At 52.4% G+C, this 20,457-nt stretch overlaps 2 protein-coding genes across 2 annotated transcripts in view; one reads left to right on the top strand and one right to left on the bottom strand.

Annotated features, from left to right (window-relative positions):
- Nucleotides 1-4,904, top strand: part of SEC14L5 (SEC14 like lipid binding 5) — a 38,658-nt gene extending 33,754 nt beyond the window's left edge. The window contains exon 17 of the mRNA XM_086759471.1: nt 798-4,904. Within this exon, the coding sequence (XP_086615597.1) occupies nt 798-903 (106 nt within the window). The 3' untranslated portion in view covers nt 904-4,904. The remainder of the gene's footprint in view (nt 1-797) is intronic.
- Nucleotides 4,905-6,667: 1,763 nt separating this feature from the next.
- Nucleotides 6,668-19,260, bottom strand: NAGPA (N-acetylglucosamine-1-phosphodiester alpha-N-acetylglucosaminidase). Its single transcript, XM_086759337.1, has 11 exons — nt 19,157-19,260; nt 18,306-18,788; nt 13,428-13,567; nt 12,760-12,868; nt 12,529-12,657; nt 11,349-11,557; nt 10,402-10,449; nt 9,915-10,043; nt 8,604-8,735; nt 8,354-8,414; nt 6,668-7,739 (listed from the first exon to the last, which is right to left on the bottom strand). Exons 1-11 carry the CDS (start codon nt 19,258-19,260, stop codon nt 7,505-7,507), a joined length of 1,779 nt encoding a protein of 592 aa, XP_086615463.1. The 3' UTR covers nt 6,668-7,504.
- Nucleotides 19,261-20,457: the final 1,197 nt, after the last annotated feature.

The raw sequence follows: 20,457 nt of genomic DNA, 5'->3' as shown, positions 1-20,457 counted from the left end.
TGGGCTATTTCACATGTGTTTTGTTTTGCGCTTGAGAAGGATGTCAGTTGGACTGGAGAGTGCTTTCTGAAGAGGCGAACACATCAGCCACGGCAGGATCTGCCTACCCTCCTTTAGTGCTAACAGTACTTTTCAAATTGCCCAGTAATTTGAATTCTTTGCAAGCGCTTGACCTTTCCTTAGGAGCTGGAGGAAGTGTTAGGCAGAAGAGACTTGCAGATGGGCAGGTGGCAACCTTTAGAATGTGACCTGGCCAGGTCCTGTGCAGTCAGCAGCAGCAAATTCCTCACTCTGACCCCTCAAATCTGTTCCTTGTTGCTCCACCTGCATAAAATGTTTTAGGAGGAGCAGGCAGGCACAGGTACAGTGAACCCAGTCTGCTTTAGGTAGAAGGAGCTGAAGACCATGGCTGGACGTGCTGAAGCTGGGACTCTCGTGCTCAGCAGGCTGAAGGTCTCAGGTTGGCAGTGGCAGCAGCGTTCGCTGAGCCGTGCTGTGTTTGGAGTTTTCCTGTCTGCTCAGGGGCAGGGAACGCAACCCCACTGCGGCTCCAGCTGTGAACTGCTCCCAGAAAAATGGCAGGAGACAAGGTGTAATAGCTGTAGCTAAAAAAGATGTCTATGACAAATTAATTTTTCATCATGACACAAAAGAGGCCTGGGATTCTTAGAGATGAACTTCAGAATTTAAAATACTTTTGCAAGCGTTACAGGGTGTAAGTTGCTCTCCTGTCAGATGTGTAATTACCCGTTAATAGCTGCCTTCCTAACAAATGCTCTTGTTTTGTCCCGTTCCAGGGGATCCATGTCAAGCCTGGAATCGTGCAACAGCGGCTTTTCTCAGCTGAGTGGAGCCACGACGTCTTCCAGCCAGTCCCAGAGCAGCTCCCATCTTTCTAGATAGCAGGGCCGAGGCTACAGCGGCGTGGAGAAATCATCGCTCAGGGCTTCCCGGCTGCCCCGGAGCTGCCCCGTGCACCAAACCAAAGAGCCTCCGGGGCTGAGCCTTGAGGCAGTCTGTGCGACCACAGGTAGCAGCCATCTGCACTTCTGGGAGCTACTTGAAACATTCAAACTTAGAATTCACGTGGCAGATTTAAAAATTTGGTATGGGATGCCTACTTCAGTAGTCTTTTTCACAAACGGTTTTGGAGGAATGTCAGTTTGCATGACTCTGTATTACTCAGCTTCCAAGGGCTCTTTGCAATCAGTCCTTTCCCTACGTGCGTAGAGGAGACTGGTGTTGCCTTATCTCTTTGGTCTGTAGGACTGGAGTGTTCCGCAGCAAAACGAATCCAGTTTTCGGGGTGCCCAGGGTCCCAGTTCCACATCGGGAAGCAAAGTGGGCATTCCAGGTGCAGGGACTGGAAGCAAACTGTAAATACCTTACTGCAGATCCGATCTTTCAGAAACCAGTTCCAGGTCAAACCTAAAACCTCTGTGGATCTGACAGGATGCTGTTAGGAAATGTGTTGGATTTTTTTAACACACAGAGATACAAAAACAGAAATTTTTTTTTTTTTTTTTTTTTTTGGAAAGTAGAGGCAGAGCACCTGCCTCCAGCAAGCAGCATATTTCTCAGAGAGACTGTTTTTCCTTTTTCCTCAGGTTTACAAGCAATAATGAGTAGATCTGACCCATCTCATCAGAGTGGATGGGAACAGAATCAAAGTGTAAAGGGCTAAGAAAAGCAATATTTTATTTCCTGAAGGCACAAAACTTTGTCAGTATTATAGAACTTGCTTCTTTAAAACATGAGCTAACTTGAAAACTGTAAAAAAAAAAGTATGTATTTAAGCACTTACTGAAATGTATTTATTCAAATACTAGCTTGTTTTTAATTAATTTTTAACTTATTTATAATTTCAGAAATGACTATTTATTAAATCCAGTCACTTTTTTTAATGGGACAAACTCTGTTTTAGAAAGGAATAACTGATTGTCTTCAATCCCAAGAAACCTCTCTGCTTAGGTTCTGATCTTTGTGATCGCTGACATTCCTGCGCAATGGGCTGTATCGTACGTCGCATTTGGGGCAAGGGCTGCGTGGCGTCTCTTCCTGCGTGGTGAGATTTGAGTCCTCAGGTAGCATTTGCAGCTGGCAGAGGTGCAGGACTTGGTGTGGACAGATGTCTGCTTTTGGATCCAGCTGTGGTTACCTGTGCGCAGACCTGCTGCCTGCAGAAGGATCGTGAGGGTCGTGCCCCACGATTGTTCAGGCTGTCCCAGCCGCCGGCTGGCGTCACACGTGGCAAACGTGGGCGGAAAGGAATGAGTTTCCAGTTCCCCAGCTGGGGAGCAGCACAAACAGCTCTGGGCTTGGGGTGGTGGTGGAAGTGAAGGCTCGGGGTTTCTTTCCCTCTCGCCAAGTTTTTATTAAGGTCGATGGAATCTGTGCAGCTAAGAACAACGTACATGTAAACCGGTTCCTGCTAACCCTGCTTTTTTAGTTCCTGCTTTTGAAGCACCGGGCATTGAGAAAGGAGAGGAAAGATCCCAATATCTGGAACAATGGGGGATGAATGTGTTTAAGTTTCTTGGTTTTTTTAAAGGACTCTGGGGTCAAGGAAATTACTTTCCCACCTTGCATCTCACTGTGAGAGCAGAACAGGTAACTTGGTTACGCAGGCCTCTGGGAAAGTCTTGGTTTCAGAGAACTCTCCAGTTGTTCTGTGGACTTTACCGTTTCTCCCAGACTTCTGTTTCTGGCATTTCAGCATAACTGGAGTCAGGTAGAGAGGGAAAGGTGCTGCCTTTGCTCTGGAAAAGCAGGAGTTCCAGAATTAAAAGTGCACATGTCTATCCCTGATGTAAAATCCTTTACCTGTCACTAATTCTGATGCTAGAAATAGTTTCACTGACTCCCAAAGCATCAGGAGCAAATCCAGCCTTGTCCTCCCCGTGCTGTTTCGGGATTCTTATGGCTTGATTCTTGTGTGGTTGGTCACTTCCCAAGGCGGCAGCATTCCTGCTTCTTGTGATTCCCTTGCTTTGCTCTGGTTAAGAATCTCTTTCGTTGCACTGGATTTTATTTTTTTTTATTTTTAAATGTGGCGTGTGCTGTTCTCTGCCCACCAGTAGAAGTCCTGGGTGAGGCCCCTGGAGCTCGGCACCTCTGGCAGGTCTCTGAAGGAGCCAGGAGGAGACGAGGGCTGGCCCAACGGCGTGCTCCCTCCAGCTGGCTCCGAGGACGTCACCGCCGCGGCTTTTCCTTGGTGTTCCTCAGTGGCACCGCTCTTCTGCCCTGCAAGAGATTGCCGCACACGTGTTTGGGAAGCAGCTTGTGATCTCTCCCTTGTCAGTTTTAAGCAAAATTGTCTGGGTTTTTCCACCTACGAATGTACTGAGCTACCGATTTAAATAATCCAATATGGATTTTTATTTTTTTTCCCCCCCTCTTTTTTTTCCCCTGAATGTTAACATAACAGAGAAAGGGAGCAGCAGCCTGGATGTTGTGGCCTGCGCTGTGCTTTTTAAACCTGACTTTGTGAACTGCAGAAACAAGAGAAGCAGAATTCTTCAAAAACACCCTTTTCCCCCTAAAATGACATCAGCGTGCTTTAGAAAATAAAACACACTGTTTTCTTCACAGCAACCTCTTGTGAGTTGAGACCGGGAGGAGTTTGGGGTTCTGGCTCTCTGGGAGCCCCTCATCTCTCATAAATCTTGCACGCCAGAACCTTGAGAAATGGGCTGCAGCTGTGGGTGCTGAGCGCGAGATGCAGCAAGGCCCTCGCTGCTCCCAGCAGTCTCCTGGCAGTGAGGTCAGCGAGCTGGGGCTGGGTCAGGTAATGAGCTGAGGACTTAATTACTCCTCAGTGAACTGGGGCTTCCCTCTGTTTCCACGATTCCGTATGCAAAACACAAGAGCTACCTCAAAGAGCTGTTGCCACGTTTAACGTCTGACGCGAGATCGCGAGAGAAGGGATGCTGTGCTGTGGGTACCGTGTTGGGCCGCTGTTCACGATGAAATGCGGCCATGTGTGAAACCTTTCTTCTTGGCAATTTCTGTATCCCACTGTTTACTGGTTTCTGTCCCGGCAGGACTGGGGAAGGCAAACAGGGAGCACATCACCCGTGGGCACGCGTTGAAGGTGACGTCAGACTCGACTCAGGGCAAAGCTGGAGTGCAGTAAGAGTAATTTTGGCTAAAGGTTTTGCTGTCTTTTGGGTTGAAAAAGGGCTTTTACCTGCTGTGGGCAGAACAGCTCAGCGTTACGGAGGGACCGAGGGAGACGGCAGCCCAGGCAGGTACAAAGGCGGCGGTGCTGCTGCGTCACCACTTCCAAGTGCGCGGGGTGAAGCCGTAGACTGGTGCTGTAACGCACACTTACACTGTCAGCAGGGAGGCGCCGAGAGCATCCTCTCTGTTTCTGGGCTCCTGCTGTACTTGCTGCTGGGGGAAGGGGATCCCGACTGCTGTGTGCTGAGGGAATTCGGGGTGGCTGCACTCGCTGTGGCTGCGCGAGTGTGTTTGCAGAGTTGCAGACACGGTCTTGTTCACCCCAGTCCTGAGGCTGGTTTGGTTGTGTCAGTTCCCTTCCGTAAAAGGAAAATAAGAACTTTTAGTAAGAATTTATAATCCAGATTTGGTTTATTCATCAGATAATTTTGAAAATACTGAAATCCAGTCATCTTAAATCTGTAACACGTACTGCAACTCGGAATTCCTGGTAGGAAGCGGTGAGCCCAACTGTCCCCTCAGCTCAGGTACTGGTGCAGGAGCCGAGGCCAGCCAGCCTGGAGTGAGAGGAGTCCCTCATTGCAAAATGTGTTTCAGTAGCTCACGCTGCTTTAGTATCTGAAATGTTTGTACTGCTGTACTGGTTTCAGCTGGGATGGAGCAGATTTTCCTCTCAGTAGCTGCTGTGGTTTGGATTTAGCGTGGGATTTGGTGCCCAACAAATGTTGATAACACACTGGTGTGATGAGTTGTTGATGGGAGACCAAGGACATTTTCCAGCTTCCCAGGTGTCGCTGATGTGCAGGTGCAGGCAGCTGGGAGGGGTGCAGCCAGAACTGTACCCAAACTGGGCAGACAGCGCTCCATCCCATAGATGCCACGCTCAGGGTGTAAGCGGGGGCTGGCTGGGGGGCAGCTCTCTCTCTCTCTTGCTCCTTTGCTTGCTGCTCAGTTTCGTTTCCCTTGGTCGCTGCTCAGGACGGGCTGTACCGGTCATTGGGACGTTGGGTGGTGAGAAATGCATCACTCGTTCGGTGTATTTTAGTACCCCCGTGTTTTGTTATTATTATCATCTTCCTGTGCTGTCCTAGTGAACTGTCTTAATCTCAACCCAGAAGTTTTCCTTTCTTCCTGATTCTCTCCCCCATCCTGCTGGGGAGGGGGAGGGTGAGTGAGCGGCTGCGTGGTACTCGATTGCTGACTGGTCTTAAACCACAACTGTGAGCCAAATAATGCAAGAAACAGCTTTTAGACTCTAGGGACTAAAAATGGCAAGAATTTGTCAAAGATTCCTGCATGTCATTAGCTTTAATGTTTTTCCCGTATGTTTGTGATGATTGTTATAACCAATTACGCATCTTTTGGAGGGCTAGATGGGAATGGGACGTGCATTGGCTTTTAATGACATCAGTGTCCACTTCCAAGCTACCTGTAAGTTAAATGAGCATTATTATCTTTATTCTTTTTATTTTTACCAGGCACTGTCTTACTTTCTCTCCCTTGCAGCTTTCTTTTTATATATTGAACTCCTGATTTTTCTTGGTGTCCTGGTTCTGGCCAGGATAGAGTTAATATTTACCTGAGCTGGGTGGAGAACTGAAGCTGGCAGCCCCTATGGCTGGGATAGTTAACTAATTAGCTAACAGCTGGGGTTAATTTACCCAAATTAGCCAAAGGGCTATTCCATCCCATCTGACATCATGCTCAGTATATAAGTGAGGAGGGTGCTGAAGGGAGGCCCCCTGCTAGTTGGAAGAGACTGGATGTGGAGATCTGTTGTGAGCTATTGTACTGTATTTGTGTTCCATCACTCTCTTGTTTTCTTCTGTCATTACTGTTAAATTTACTTTTTGTTCAATCTCAACCCGCGTGTTTGGTTTTTTTTTTTCCCGGTTTTCTTTTGTTTGTCAAATCTCCTCCTATTCTCTCGGAGAGTGGGGGGAGTGAGAGAGAGACTGCGTAGTCTGGTCCCCGTTGGGGCTGAACTACGACACTTGGCCAAAAAACCCCAAACGTTCTTGAAGAGCACGCTAGCAAAACGCGGAGTGCTCGGCAGTGCGTTGCGGGACAGCAGGTGTACTTGGTTACGGTACTGTGGCTTCTGGGAGGAGCGATACGTTTGTGTCTGTCGGAAATAAAAAAGCCTCTTTTAAAGAACACGTCTGCTTGTTTGATGCAACTGCTCAAATTGTGGCAAACCCTGAAATTGTACGCACGTGTGCTGCTCGCCTTCCCCACAGAAATGGAGATGTCTCCCTTTTACTCAGTTGTTCCTACTTTTTAACTAAAATGTTAATTTTTTTTCCGGTAGAACCAGCATTTTTTTGTTTATTTTGGTACCCCAGAGCAGGCTGGTACGACACATCCTGCAGTAGGGTTGGTTGTTTGAAATCAAGGGCTCACGGGGTTCGAATGCCAGGTGAGATGAACTGGGAAAGGATTGCGTCTGTCTGCTGCGACCGAGTACTAACAATTCAAATTTCCGGCCATTGTTAGTAATAAGACTTTATTCAAGTTTCAAAGAGTCTTCTGTAAATAATAGAAAAATAGAATCTTGCATTTACAGGTTGATCTGATGCCAACAGCGGCACAAAAATTACATATCCTTAATTTGGAGTTAAAAATGGAGTGCGTAAAAATGTTAACGTCCCGGCTCAGGCAGGCTCTAACCCCTCCGCAGCATTCAAGCAGCACGTTAAAGGCTGGTTTCCTCACAGCAAACTCAAATACGTTGTGTGTTTGGTTTCTGGTTGGTTTTTTTTTTAAAAAAAAATGCATTGTGCAAGGCTGCATTCCAGTCAAATGTCTAACTTCCAGCTGAGAAGTTTTTCAGTTTTATGATAAAAGTCTGAGCTTACCAGGGAAGGGCAGACAGTTACAGACTGCAACATCCTTAAGCCAGCTTCCTTAAGCCTAGCTTTATGCTACAGGCAATGTATCTTGCATCTTAAAAATACGCTGCTGACGTGAGAAGGGACCTTGCTGAAGTGCCCATGGCTTGCAGTCCTCACCTGCTCCCCTGAGGTATGGGAGGGAACCAGCCCATTTCTTTCCCTGCTGCAGCTCTGCAATTCCCTTCTCCACATGTGTGTGTGGAAGCTGGCCCCACGGCCACCAATTACACAGTCTTGTTTGCTCGGGCTGGAGCTGCAGCAGGAGGGAGGGAAGCTAGCCATGCTCTCAGCAGTAAGCAAGGGAGTTCCTTGGACTGAGGTTATCCTGCTGCTGCTCTGGGTTAGTCGGCAGTTTTACACCCGAGGCCTGGCTAACAGCCAGCGCTGAGCGGCGGTACGCGGTGCAGAGTCAAACACCGCGACTCCTCTCATCCGGGACTCTGGAGCAGCGCTTGGCTTTGGTCCTGAGCGTCTTCTGTCTCGCAGGCAGCGGACGTGGATGTGTGACTGGCCTCCCCGTTCAGCTCCCTCAGGGGGTGGTAGAGATAGTCGCCGCCCTCGCGGTACCTCCCTGACCTGGCCTTCAGAAAGAGGCCTGCGTTTCCCATGGCGCTGACCACGAGAAGCAGAGCCAAGACAGAGGTCGTGGAGATCCAGGTCTTTCTGTCAGACAGAAGAAAAATCCAGGTAAGCAACACCCCTTCACCTGCTTTCACGTGTTCCCAGCATGCAAATGACTTCTCAAGCTTTGCGCTCCCTTCTCTCATCGCAAGCCCGTGGTTCTGCGCTCAGGCAGGTGAGAACACGTTCTGTGCAAGGTGCCCTGGCAGCCGGAGCAAACGGGTGATTTTAGCTTTCCACTGGGTTTACAAGTGACCAGCTGTGCCTGCACAGCAACCCCAGCTTCACCAGAAGCTGCCTCTGCTGTTGGACCTGTCCCTGGCAGTGGCTCAAGGAGGAAAAGACGGCTCTGGTTTAACTGGAAGCCGCAGGGCGCTAGGCTTGGAGCACAAACTGTTGTGGATGGGGCTTTCAGCTCAGCGCTTCTCACAATTCGGTTTCTGTCGCTCTGCCTTCCGCACCCACATCTTTACATCCCCTACAGCTCTCTGACAGGAAAGAATTCAGGACGCAGATGCTCTGGGCAGCGAAGCCGCAGGTCTGGCCCGCTGCCCTGGCACTGGGGGGGTGCGAACAACTCCACCTCGCAGCGAGCAGCCGCTGGCAGGGACTCGGAGCGTGTGTATACGCGTACACGGTGAGTATCGCGCACTTACTCTGACAGAGAGAGCTTTCCTTGGCTCCTTCCCTTGTTCTGGGAAGCCAAACACCGCCCAGCTGGAAAACAAAGAATAGAGGGCAGAAAGGCAGTGCTGGGGGGAGGGTGTAAAATTCCTCTGAGAAAGAGGAAGCTGAGGCAAGGAGACAGCCAGCAGAGCTGGTAACTAAGCAAACAGAACATTCGGCACCAAAGCTGCTCTCCCAGCATTTTTTAAAAAACCCCACAACCGCTGTACCGAGAGGTACCTTTGTTTAACTGCTCCTGCACTGCCGAGTCAGAGGTGACATTGCAGCTGCCGGTGTGCCGGTCGCAGGGACACGTGTGTTCACAGACGCATTGGTTCTGGCAGCCTGGCCCGTACCAGCCCATGGGACACTCTGGGGAGTTGGTTACAAAGCGGTCAGTCACCGTCAAAGCCCCACGGGCTTTACAACCATCCCGTTTCTCCCTGCAGCTCCCCTGCCCCCAGCTCAAGCGTGCCCGTTTCCCCAGCTGCACCAGCTTGGTGCCGGGAAGGACGGGCCCACTCGGAGCTCGAGGAGAGGCTCAGACCTCACCTACGTCTCACTGAGGTATTTCTGTTGCAGAGCAATCTCTGGCCTTCTCTCTTCCCATGCATTTCTCTCCCTGCCACATCTGAGCTACAGTCCTGCTGCCTGGCTCATAAGCAAAGGTGGAGCGGGGGCGTCAGAGGCCATTCCTAAAGGGAAGCAAGTATTTGTGTCTGAGTACGCAGCTGCGGAGCCCGCTGCACGCTCGCTGAGCCGTCAGGGCCCCGGGTTTCCTGCAGCCTGACAGAGCTGTTCTGCCTGCCCAGCCTGCTTCCTCCAGCAGCCTGAAAGCACCACGCTGGCAGTTAACTGCTGTTCTTTCGTTTACTTCACAGGGGAGGTTTTGTAAAATAGGAATGGGGCTGGCTGAGATGTTGTAGGCTGGGAACAAAGCATCCCACACGTAACCACGCGCACAAGAAGCTCGCACCCACGCTGTAACTAACTTCTGTCACAGGAGCAGGCTGTGCAGTCAGCTACACGGGGGCCTGGAGCACGTCAGGAAAGCTGGTGCGGTAACGCAACGGGGAACAGCGCTGCCTCTGTCGGCATGCGCGGGTGCACAGCCAGAGTTTGAAGGTTAGCACCCAGAACAGCCCTTATTTTGTTTGTTTGGTTTTTTTGCACTCCCTGACTTGGATCACCTGAAGCGTGGGCCACGGGCTGGGCCTGGTGCAGCACCCTCCAACGAAGGAGAGCTGAGTATTCATGTTCTACACTTGCACACTTAGGAAAGCAACGCAGTTCTTTGGTGCAAGGACTAAACAGACATCCACAGTTTTCTAATGACGAAGAGAACTCTTTCCGCTCCCTCCTTTTCTTTCTGGCCAATTTGGGTAGGGCAGGCAAGCCCTTAAGAGCTGGGAGCTGGCAGGTTACACTCCAGCAGTGAAGTGCAGGCCTGAGCCTGCTGGGCAGACCCCACGCTTGCTTTGCCTATGAGAGGGGGCTTGGATGGGACACAAAAGCCTCTCCCCAGCCCAGGCTGTTCAGAGCCGCTCCTACCTTGCTCGCAGCTGGTGCCGTAGTACCCAGCGGGGCAGGAACAGGCTCCGCGCGCAGGATCACACAGGCCACCGTTCTGGCACCGGCATTTCTGGGCGCAAGCGTGCCCATAGAAACCGCTAGCGCACACTGCATGAGATGAGCAGAGATCTCATCAGGGGCCTCATTACGAAGGCAGCAATCCCACCCCAAACTCACACCCGCAGAGCAGTCGCTGGCACAGGGTGTGGGTGGCTGCTCGGGGAACAGAAGCTGAGTCTGTGCCTTGAGCAAGGGCTTAAAGTGCTTCACACCAAGCCAGTCTTAAGATGCTTGGGCTGCAGTTAAACTCACGCTGACAAAAAAAAAAAGAGCAGCACACTGTGTAGCCTTTCCCTTCCCTGCTCTCTCTTGGGGAGCCGCCCACCACCGCAGGAACAGCGGTTAGGAAGGGGTTGGCACTTTCCCTTTGCTGGCTAGGGAGGAGAGGAGTGGAAGTCAGCATTACCTTCACTGCAGTTGCTGCCGGTCCAGCCAGCATCACAGAGGCATCCAGCTGTGCAAACACACAAACAGGCATTAAAACAGAGCAAGATTTAGAAATAGCAGGAACTTAAAATTAGGAGCCTCTGCTTCTTGGGGTGCCCTCTTAACTTTCCCTGCCTCTGCCAGGGAACCCACAGAAGAGAAATCCTGAGCTCACACACAGAAGAAGTTCAAACACCCGCCCACTACAGCTGCAAATGCCACAGGCCCTCCTGCCGAGTGGGATTTTGAGAAATTAACTCTGGGTCAACTGTTACCAACACCTGTAGCCACTGAGCTCTGCACTTCACTGGTGCAAACTTGGCTGCGAGTTCAATCAGGGAGGCAGGAAAGAAACAGGAAAACCGGACTGAGCAGGCACAGAAGGGCAGAAACTAGAGGGTGTACATTACGGCAGTCCCTAGATTCAAAACAACTTCATGGAAAAGTGAAATCATGAGGCAGGAGGGTCAAGAAGGCCCAATAAGGGGAGGGGGCAGACCTCAGCTGCTTTGTGGTGCAGCATAATACATCGCCCTTCCTACCAGCGCCCTTCCTACCAGCACCCTTCCTACCAGCACCCTTCCTTCCTTGGAAACAAAGGAGCACAGCCTCAGGGGCAGAAAAGGAAACCCAGACACAGAGCGTGAAGTCAAGCCCTACTACTGGTCCAGTTTCCAGATCTGAGTCCTGGCCTAGCACTGCTGCTGTCTCCTAACAGCAACGCGTCCGCTGCTGCTGCTTCAGATGCCGGAGGGAGGGGGAGAGCAGCTCCATGCACCCAGAAGGTAAGCGAGCTACGCTCCTTCACACCAGGCCGGGAAGGGACTCCACGGAGCAGCCAGGCAACGTTCCCCAGGTCTGTGCTTCCCCCAGAGCTGCCCACCGGCCCCTCCGCGTTGGAGGGCCCTGCGCAGCACGGCCACTCACAGGCAGTGCAGACGCCGCGCAGGCTGCAGTTGGAAGGGCCACAGTCCAAGACGTCGCAGGCCGGGCCTCTCCAGAAGCCCCCGGCGCAGCGGCACTCCCCTTCCACACAGGCCCCGTGGCCGCTGCAGTCCGCAGGCTCGCAGGCGGGCTCGTGGACGCACACGATGGTGGAGATGCTCCGAGGGCAGCGCCACATGTTGTCAAAGGAGCTGGGGACAGAAGACAGGTCCCATGAGGCGTGCAAGCACGGTGCTGCTCCCAGCCCTACGTGAAACCAGCTGATACAGTCCACAAATTTTCACCCAGATTCACAGTGGCAAATATGAACATTAATAATGGTAAAATAGAAACATAAAACTAGATTTGAGGCCATGTTCTAAGTGTTAACTCCTATTGTATAGGCGTCACTTCAAACACAGAATTACAGAAAGCGAAATGCAAGCAGTGTCTCCCTTTAAGTAGTCCCCGCCTCCCTAACTTTGGCGCTCAACACCTTGAGAATTATTTACTTTGATGTCAGTGACATCATCGCAGTTACAGCCACGTTTGGCTTTCAACCTTCAGACTGCAAACTGAATTTTAAATCATTTTGTGTTTACAGTCAGAAGTTATTAAAAAGCTTAAATTTGAAGTAAAATATTCTTTAGGTACCCTCAAGTGAGGCAGGGTTTGGTCCCCAAGTTGTCCTGGTTTCAGCTGGGATGGAGCGAATTTTCTTCGCAGTAGCTGCTGTGGTTTGGATTTAGCGTGGGATTTGGTACCCAACAAATGTTGCTGATATTGGTTGGCGTTAAAAGACCAAGGACATTTTCCAGCTTCCCAGGTGTCGCTGATGTGCAGGTGCAGGCAGCTGGGAGGGGTGCAGCCAGAACTGTACCCAAACTGGGCAGAGAGCGCTCCATCCCATAGACGCCACGCTGACGGTGAAAGTCAGGGCTGGCTGGGAGAAGCTCGCCCTCCCTCACTCTTTCGCTTGCTGTTCGGGATAGTTCTGGAATTGCTTTTTGGTTTGAATTTTAGTCACTCTCTCCCTCTAAACCTGTCACTGGCCTCTACGTTGCGATCTCCCAGCAAAGCAGACTGGCTCCCCTGCAGAGCAGAGGGGTAGGTCTGAGCTCCGCAGGCGAATGGGAGCTGCGCGGTCACTCACGCAGCGCCGGGACGTGCAGCCAGCACCTACCAGTGCTCAGATGGGTAGCTTGCCAGGGTCCCGTTTAAGACCAGCGTGGCAGACCCTCCACCATCCAGGTTGATAGCATTGATGATTCCCTGCTGCTTCAGAAATTCAGCCATTTCCCAGAGGTTCACCCTGCAAAAGCAAAGATTTTTCAGTGCTTGTTCAGCTCCAGTGGCAGAACTTCAGGACCGATCTTGCGCCTGCCCCGGGACCTTTCCATAACGCTGGCCTTACCCCCTGGATTCTGTCTGTCCATCCACGTGAACCAGGACCAGCTGCCCCTGACTGTCGTGTCCAACCGCAGTCCTGGCCGATATCACGTTGATGAACTTGCTGAAGGTCCCTGTGCAGGAGAGGGAATAATTCACACACTGGCTGGGTGAAGAACTGGCTGTTTAGACACATCTGTCTGCAAAACAGCTCTCAGCAAGGAGCTCGGCTAAACTGAAACACAACGAGGAGAGAGCCCAGGTTCCTCTTGCTCATCCAAGCCCATCTAAGAATAGCTCTTTCAGAAGCACTCTTACGTTTCTCTCTGGCATGGGGATGGAGCAGGGGATTCACAACCCCTCAGTTTTGAACTGCTTTTAAACTTTTAAAGAGGGATCTGCTGTGAGTTTCTCTGGACAAGTATTAACACCAACAATGCCAGCGCTGTACCCGTCCTCGGCAAATTCTGTTTGACAACCCTGAACAGGCAAGTGCAGCCTCATCTTGCGGGCAGCCTATTTCTTGCGCTGCACTTGCCACGGACTTGGAGTAAAGTAGCACAGAAGAAATTTGGACCTCTTAAGTGAGTAGCAAACTGTAAGTAGACAAGAGTTTCCACTGCTACCCCTCCTTCCAGCAGCCCCATCAGGACAATCCACGCCCAGGCTGAAGCTAGGCTTTACAGTATTTACCTGTGGTTTGAATTTCATCACACTCAGCCATTTGACTCTGACTGACGTACACTTCCCCATCTCTTAGGAGCCAAACTACCCCACTCACAAGCTGCACAAAAGGGTTTGCTTGATCCAAGACATCTTCCTCAGACAGGTAACTAGGAAAGAGAGAGCAGGAGGGGTTACCCACGGTCACAGCAGTGTCATGCAAAGCCTCTTCTGCTGCCAGCAGGCTCCAGAAGCAGGGAGAAGGTGGCTGAATGAAGGCTTGCTACAGCCAAAACTAGAGGCCAAGCAGCGCAAAACAGCACTTTAGCAGCCAGAGTGGAGCCTGTTCTCTGTTCTTCCACACAAAACCACTGTTAATGAGGGTCCCAGGCCACTGTGTGTGACACAGCTCCTGCCAGCAGTGTGGCCGGTGGACCTGAGCCAGGATAACAAGGGCAGGAAGCATCTGGCAGAACGTGAGGGCAGAGCCGTTGCCAAACACTCTGGGATCTGTGGAAGCAGCTGTAACATCTTGCTGCCTGTCAGCTTCCATTCTGCACAAAGTGACACCAAACAGCTTTTGGGAGGGTTTTCAGCAACAGCGCCCAGTCTGCCCACAGCTGCACTGAGGGGAAGGCGCTGCTGGATGCTACCTGCTCCTCTCCAGACAGCAAAACCTTTCGCGGAGCAGTTGCCAGGTAAAGGATTATTGAGTGACCATGTCCGTGACCGGGCGTTGTGTGTCCCCGGGGGGTGCTTCCCAAGGGATATTCTTCTCTCAGGAATGAGGGTGCTGCTAACACCCGCCTCATCAGAGCCTGCTACCAGGCGATGTTTGCAACCCAGAGGAGGGCAGCAGCAAGGGTTGCGGCCGGACAGCTGTGCTTTCGCTGTAAGCTCTGCCAGCGGCTTTGGGTTTAAAACCGATTTCTCTCTGTGCTCCAGTCACGTCTTGTGGGAGCCGGATGCTCAACTTCTAGTTTTTTAGTTTCTGTGATCGCAGCCAAAGCTTCACGCTTTGTACAAAGGTGTAACTGAAAGTAGTTGAGTGGGAAACAGGCAACAAGAAATCCCTTTACCTGTGGGGAGGGCACACAGAGACAAAATGAACACAGCTGAAAACGGATCAAATTGCACAACAGCTTGAGCACGGACTCATCAACTGTCAGCTTTTACAGCCTGCAGTTACCCATGCCAGCCCGCGTGGGGATAACAATGTGCCCCGGTGCACTGGTCTGCTGACCAAGTGTGAACCACTTTCCTGCTGCCCTGACAGCCCAAATTATTCACACCAAAGCCATTTCTAGTGTCACGTTTTGGAAGCTGCAGAGGCACCGAGCAGACAACTCGGACAGTGCTACGATACCACTTCCCACAGGAAATCCTGCCGGAGCAGAAGAGAAGCGGGGCAGAGCTGAGACTAGGGACTCAATAGCGACCTTGCAGGTGCTGTTGGTCCCCTTGGCAGAAGCCTCCTCGCTGAAGCAGACACGTTACCAGCTCCGCCACCTAAATTAACGCCGTGGTTCTCAGGGCTGTCAGGGACCGGCTACAGGCTAAAGCCCCAGCTTGGTACATCAGTGTGGCTTTGCAGGGACTCTTGCTGGGGTCTGAGGGCACGTGGGAATGGCCAACAGAAGGGTGGAGAACACAGCCAACAGATGCAGCAGCTTCCAGACTGCTCCTCAATCTTCAGAGACAATTAGAAGGACCTCTGGGAACCCTTCTAGGACCTTCAGTGCCTGCTGCTGCTGGGGAAGGATAGCTACCAAGGGTCTTTACTTCCAGCAAGCACTAACGGTCCCTCTGTCAGCTGTTCCTCAGCACAGGGTGCTCTGAGTTTTTGTCTCCAGCTAATCAGGGAGTCACACACTGTTCACCTGCGGCCAGGAAGAGGCCTACGTAACTGCCAGGCTGAGACCGCAGCTCCAGCAGCCAAGAGATGCTGTGGCTCGTGCAGTGGGGAGCTGGAAACTCTGCGGAGGGCAGTGCCTGTGGTCAGCTGTAGTGACACACCCCGGGGCACAGCCTCCAGCACCAACTTCTGCAACTACCCCAGCACAGAAGACACCTCCGTTCAGCCCGAGCTGTGGAGGGAGAAGGCAGCACTCAGCCTGCCAGGGTACCTGGTGCCTCTTACTGAAGCTGGGACAAGAGAAATAGTGTGTGCTGTGTGCTGGCTGAGGAGCTGTGCTGCTGAGACAAGCAGCTGCAGGAGGTCTGCATGCTGCACAGCAGCAGGGATGATGAGAAAGAGACAGACAGATCTTCCCTAAGAGCCTGCAGAAACAAAACCCTGAGCCCTACAATGCCCAGGAGTAACCAGGATCTGCTCATTGGGGTGGCAAATCCTGTGATGGTGAAGTTCGTGAGCTCTGGGACTAGGAGGGAGCTCTTCCTCCACCCAGGTTCAGTGCCCGGGCAGCAGGCAAGGAGCTGGGAGCCCTGTGAGACAAAGCATCTGTGCCAGCTGAGCCTGAACGCTGCAGCAGCGCCGGAGGAGGTGGGTGACTGACAGGGAGAAGGTCCCTGCTGCGGGGGACACGGGCCCCCAGCTGCTGACCTGTCTAGGGAGGTTTGCTGGGGGCTGGGATGTTGTGGGGAGACTGGGAGGCTTCTCCAGACTGCTATCCCCTGCCACTCTTCCCTGTGGGCACCAATAGCACTGCCGGGGAAACCCAGAGTGGATCAAGAGCAACTGGCACAGCTCTGCACAGCCAAGGGCAGCCCAGGCGGTCCCCTCCTCAGTCCTGCGGGAGAGGAGGAAGTGCTCGAGAAGCAGCAGATGGGTTCTGGGGGTCAACATGCAGTAGCACGGCTCATGTTGACAACAGGAATTTGGTTTTTTACAAGGCTTTCTGAGGACTGACTGGATGGCATCCACATGGCGAAGTGAGGCAGAAGGCACTTCTGTAAAGAGGCAGCCTGGTGAGCAGAGCTGCAAACCAGGGACGAGACAAACCGCTCACGGTCAAGCGAGGAAGTGAGCAGGCTGGCAAGTGAACATGGCAGGGGAACGCGGACAAGAGAACTTGCAGCAACAACAAAATACAACCAAAAGGCAAGCTCAGCCATACGCACACAAATAAGGAAATGGTGAGAGGACTCACGGGGAAGCTCTCACCCTCTTCCTGGAAAATTGTAGGGGGTGCCTGTGTGAAGTTGTACAGTAACACTAGCAGCATAGGCACAAACAGGAGAAATCAGAGGCCTGTGCAGCTGGAGGGCTACAACCTGACTGGGGTCACGCAGACACGGCAGGACAGTGTGCGTGACCCTTTAGGAAGAGCCTGTACAAAGGCAATGTGGTGGGAAACGTGGGGAGCAGTTGTCCTTTCCTGCAGCTCTCTCACGTAACGCCTAGAACGCACCACAAGCTGGCTGAGGGCTCACGATGAAAGCTCTGGCACATCAACGTGGGCCGCATCATGGCAGGTGGCTGCCACAGACTGCCTGGTCAGGAAATAGCAGGTAAGACCTCCAGGAAACTGGAAAAAGCCTGGAAAAGTTCACAGGCCCTGGCACTTATAGAGGACTTTAACCATCCTGGGATCTGCGGAAAGCAGAGCACAGGCAATCCAGGAGATGCCTGCATTTCTACTTAACAGTAAGACAAATTTTTTTTTTACTGTAAAGGGTGGTCACCCACAAAACAGGTTTGCCCAGTGCTGGGGATTAAAATAAGTTTACTTACAGAATGTCAGAATTAATTGCATGATTGCTTAGAGGTAAGCTAAATTAGAAGAAAGCATGGCTGAATTGTAGCTTGCTTATAGCTTAGCGTGAGTAGGCCTCGTTTAAAACTTATCACAGGTGAACTTTAAACGAACTCTGCTCGTTAGCACAGACAGCTATGCAGAGGAGGTAACAACGGAGTACGGGACATCCTAATGTACAAGATAAGGGGAACCAAAGTCATAACTCAAAGGAAAAAAGACCTTCAAAACAGGCAGCAGATAACGAACAAGACCTTGGTAACTTTCTGAGGGGCCCTAGGGGCTGGTCCGAGCTAGAAAATAAAGGAACTAATGACCAGCTGCGGACTTTGAAGATAAGGAGATGGCCTGCACGGAGACAGGGAGGGGACCCGACATAGAGCGAGGCCCCCAGCCCTGAGATACCATTGGACTGTTGTGTGGACAGCATGCCAAGTGCCTGAGGGGTGTGGAGTTAGAACGCAAAGGGTAGAATCGCCCAGGGGTTTCTTTGTTCGGGGTCCCTCGTGGGAGCGGCCCAGCTCAAGCTGAAATAAACTGACTCTGTGACAGAACCCAGGGTCCGAGCTCTTCATCACATCGCGGCTAAGCCTGGACCAAGCCGCACCTAGGCTCCTTCCTGGGAAGGGGTTTAGAAAGCAAGGGGGTCCAGTCTGAATCCCACAAGTCAGCACAAGGATCTTCCCAGACTCTCCTTGAACACCCAGAGATGCTGTGCAGTCTCCATCCTTGGAGGTGTTCAAAACCCAACCAGACACGACCCTGACCAACCCCTGTGCTGAGCAGGGTGTTGGATGAGGCACGTCCTGAGATCCCTTCCAAACCCAGTGTTTCTCTGCTGCAGCCAGAGCAGTGACATAGTCCACTCTGCCTCTCCTCTGTGCAGAGGACAGAAATCTCTCCCCTCTCTACCATAACCAAGTGTATCCGCTGCATGTTGGGAGAGGAGACGCAGCAACCTACGCAGCTAGAGATCAGAGTAACTTATTCAGCTTCTCCTCATCTTAGGAAAAAAAAACAATGGCAGAGATAGCTCAATTAGGACAGCCCTAATTTCAGCATCCAAAGCATGCTTCTGCTCTAACCAGGGGAGGCCAAGGAGGCAGTGCCCGGGCAGCGCTGCCTGCCTCAGTGATTCCTACCACTCTTGAGGGAGGAGAGCACGCTCTCCAAACACCCACCACGTCCTTACCCGAACACCATGGTGCCATCCTTCCGGATGCCGAACTGAGCATTTTGCAGGCCTCCAGAGTTTCTCACCATCTTTCCGTCGCTCACAACGTTCCCAAAGCACTCTCCGGTTCCCATGTCAAAGTACCCACCGTTCTGGGCCACCAGACACTTCCCCAGCTTTGCCGTTTCTTCCACGGTGGCTCTGCGGTGAGCCTGGCAGCCTCCCGCGCCGCCCGGCTCTAGCACAGAGAAGGTCCTCAGGGGGTTCCTCACGAAAGTGAAGTGGCCATAGACGGCCTTGCGGTCCTCGCCCTCCGAGGGGATGTAAGAAACAAAGGTTCTGGTGGTAGCCACTGGGCCTCCCGTCCTGTTGTCGCTGGGCCAAGCTTCGTGTGTCACGTTGCCGTACTTGACGGGCTGGCACTCCCTGACGTGCCTGTGGTGGTGCCGAGGGCCGTGCCGGGAGGGGAAATAGGGCTGCAGCAGCGGGTCGCTGGGGGGGCTGCAACGAGAAGATCCGGTTGCCCCAAGGCTGCCCTGGCACAGCGCGCCTGCAGCCCAAGGCGGCCGGACAAGAGCTGCTTGGGCTCGGGGCTGGCGGGCGGGGAAGGCCCCACCGGCATCCCGGGCCCCGCTTCTCCCCTGCCCTCGGGGAGTCCCCGGTAACCCCCGCTGGCTTACGGGGAGCTGTCCCTCTCAGTACCCGCTCCGCCACGCCGACCTCAGAGCACCGGCTCGGCGGCGCCCGGCCAGAGCCCCAGGAGGGCAGCGGCGCTACCGGCCGGGAAGGGACCTCCGGGGCCCTCCCGTAACCCCCTGTACCGGGACAGCAGGGCCGGCACCGCCCTGACCACCTGCGCGGACACTCACCCGGCGCCGCTCGCCGCCCGCAGCCAGCCGAGCGCCGCCAGCGCGGCGGCCGCCACCACCGCCCGCCCCGGCCACCGCCGCCCCCGGCCCCCGGAGGCCGCCATCTTAGCGGGCGCGCAGCGGGAGGGCGCTGGTAGCGCCCTCTGGCGGCCGGCGGCGGCGCAGCCCCAGCGCCCCGGGGGCCGTTTCCCGCCCTTTCCCGCCGCCCCTCAGCGAGGGGAGCCCGGCGGTGCCCGGCGGCCGCCACCGTCTGTTTGTGCTGGAACGGTGAGCTAAGGAGACATTTACGACTGGAAGGATGGAAAGAAATAACTTGTAAAGGCTCTTGTTTCAACCATAAGCCGTGGCCTGCCTCTGCGTGATTGATGTGAATTGGCCTTTGCCTCAGGGAGGACACCCGCGCTCCCTGTTCTTCGGGCTCTGGCGCTGTCTCATTGCCGTCCCTGACAGATTCTCACACACATTTCACAGAACACGAAGTAAATACGGCCCTTACAGCTACTACAGCTTCACCATCCTCATCTGGGGGATTAGGATTTTGTCCATTTTCCCAAAGTCTAAAATAACTAAACGGGGGGATTGATGTTACAATTCGATCAGCTTTATGTTTTCCTAACTAACTTCGGAGGCCTGGATTCTGTGACACACCTTGCTTAACAGAGTTAGAACAAAACCTCTCCAAAAGCCTTCGTTTACAAATCTGGAGATTTTATCCTTTAAGAAATAGCCAAGTCAAATACATGATCAAACCCAGCAAATCCTCCATTCCTCTATCTGCCTAGAAGGTAATTATTTTTTCTAACCAGGAACTATATGCCAGACTCCTCATTTTCAGTAAAAAAAAATATTTTCAAATATCCATAGTTCTATTTTGACTCAAAGAACTATTTTGTTAGCAGTGGTAAGGGCACCTATTTCATTCACTGCGTTTCAGCTTTATCAGGTGCTTAGTCTGTCACCTCCTCAAGCTGTACTGACGGCTCCAAACACTTGTTAAGTTTCGTACATCTTAAACACTTGTTAAATTTTGTATGTCTTAAACACTCACTAAGTTTTGTACGTTTTTCTCTTGACCGCAGTAGCTTGCTCTCGGCATTTTCAACCAAGTTTCGGCTCTAGCACTGACCAAACAAAAGAGACTGTTTGGAAACCACCCAAAGAGCAACAGTAAAAGCAGGCACCATTTGGTTTTCCACTAAATTCTAACAGTTTAAATAGCAGAGGAAATTAATTGCAGGGGTTTTGCCAGAGTTTGGGGGGTAGTTGCTAGGGGGATGTGGATGCTAACTTCAGGATGTTGT

The sequence above is a fragment of the Chlamydotis macqueenii genome, chromosome 15, assembly GCF_036417535.1.
Source record: "Chlamydotis macqueenii isolate bChlMac1 chromosome 15, bChlMac1.mat, whole genome shotgun sequence".
Classification (NCBI taxonomy): domain Eukaryota; kingdom Metazoa; phylum Chordata; class Aves; order Otidiformes; family Otididae; genus Chlamydotis; species Chlamydotis macqueenii.
This window is presented reverse-complemented; position numbering and strand designations above follow the sequence as displayed.

What these genes read in the sequence shown, in the direction of transcription:
- NAGPA (XM_086759337.1), bottom strand. Translation starts at nt 19,260, where the DNA reads ATGGCGGCCTCCGGGGGCCGGGGGCGGCGGTGGCCGGGGCGGGCGGTG. An exon ending in CGGCAGCAACTGCAGTGAAG is followed by an intron (nt 10,044 to 10,401) that starts GTAATGCTGACT and finishes CATCTCATGCAG; the next exon opens with TGTGCGCTAGCGGTTTCTAT. An exon ending in GCAGGAGCAGTTAAACAAAG is followed by an intron (nt 8,415 to 8,603) that starts GTACCTCTCGGT and finishes TTTGTTTTCCAG; the next exon opens with CTGGGCGGTGTTTGGCTTCC.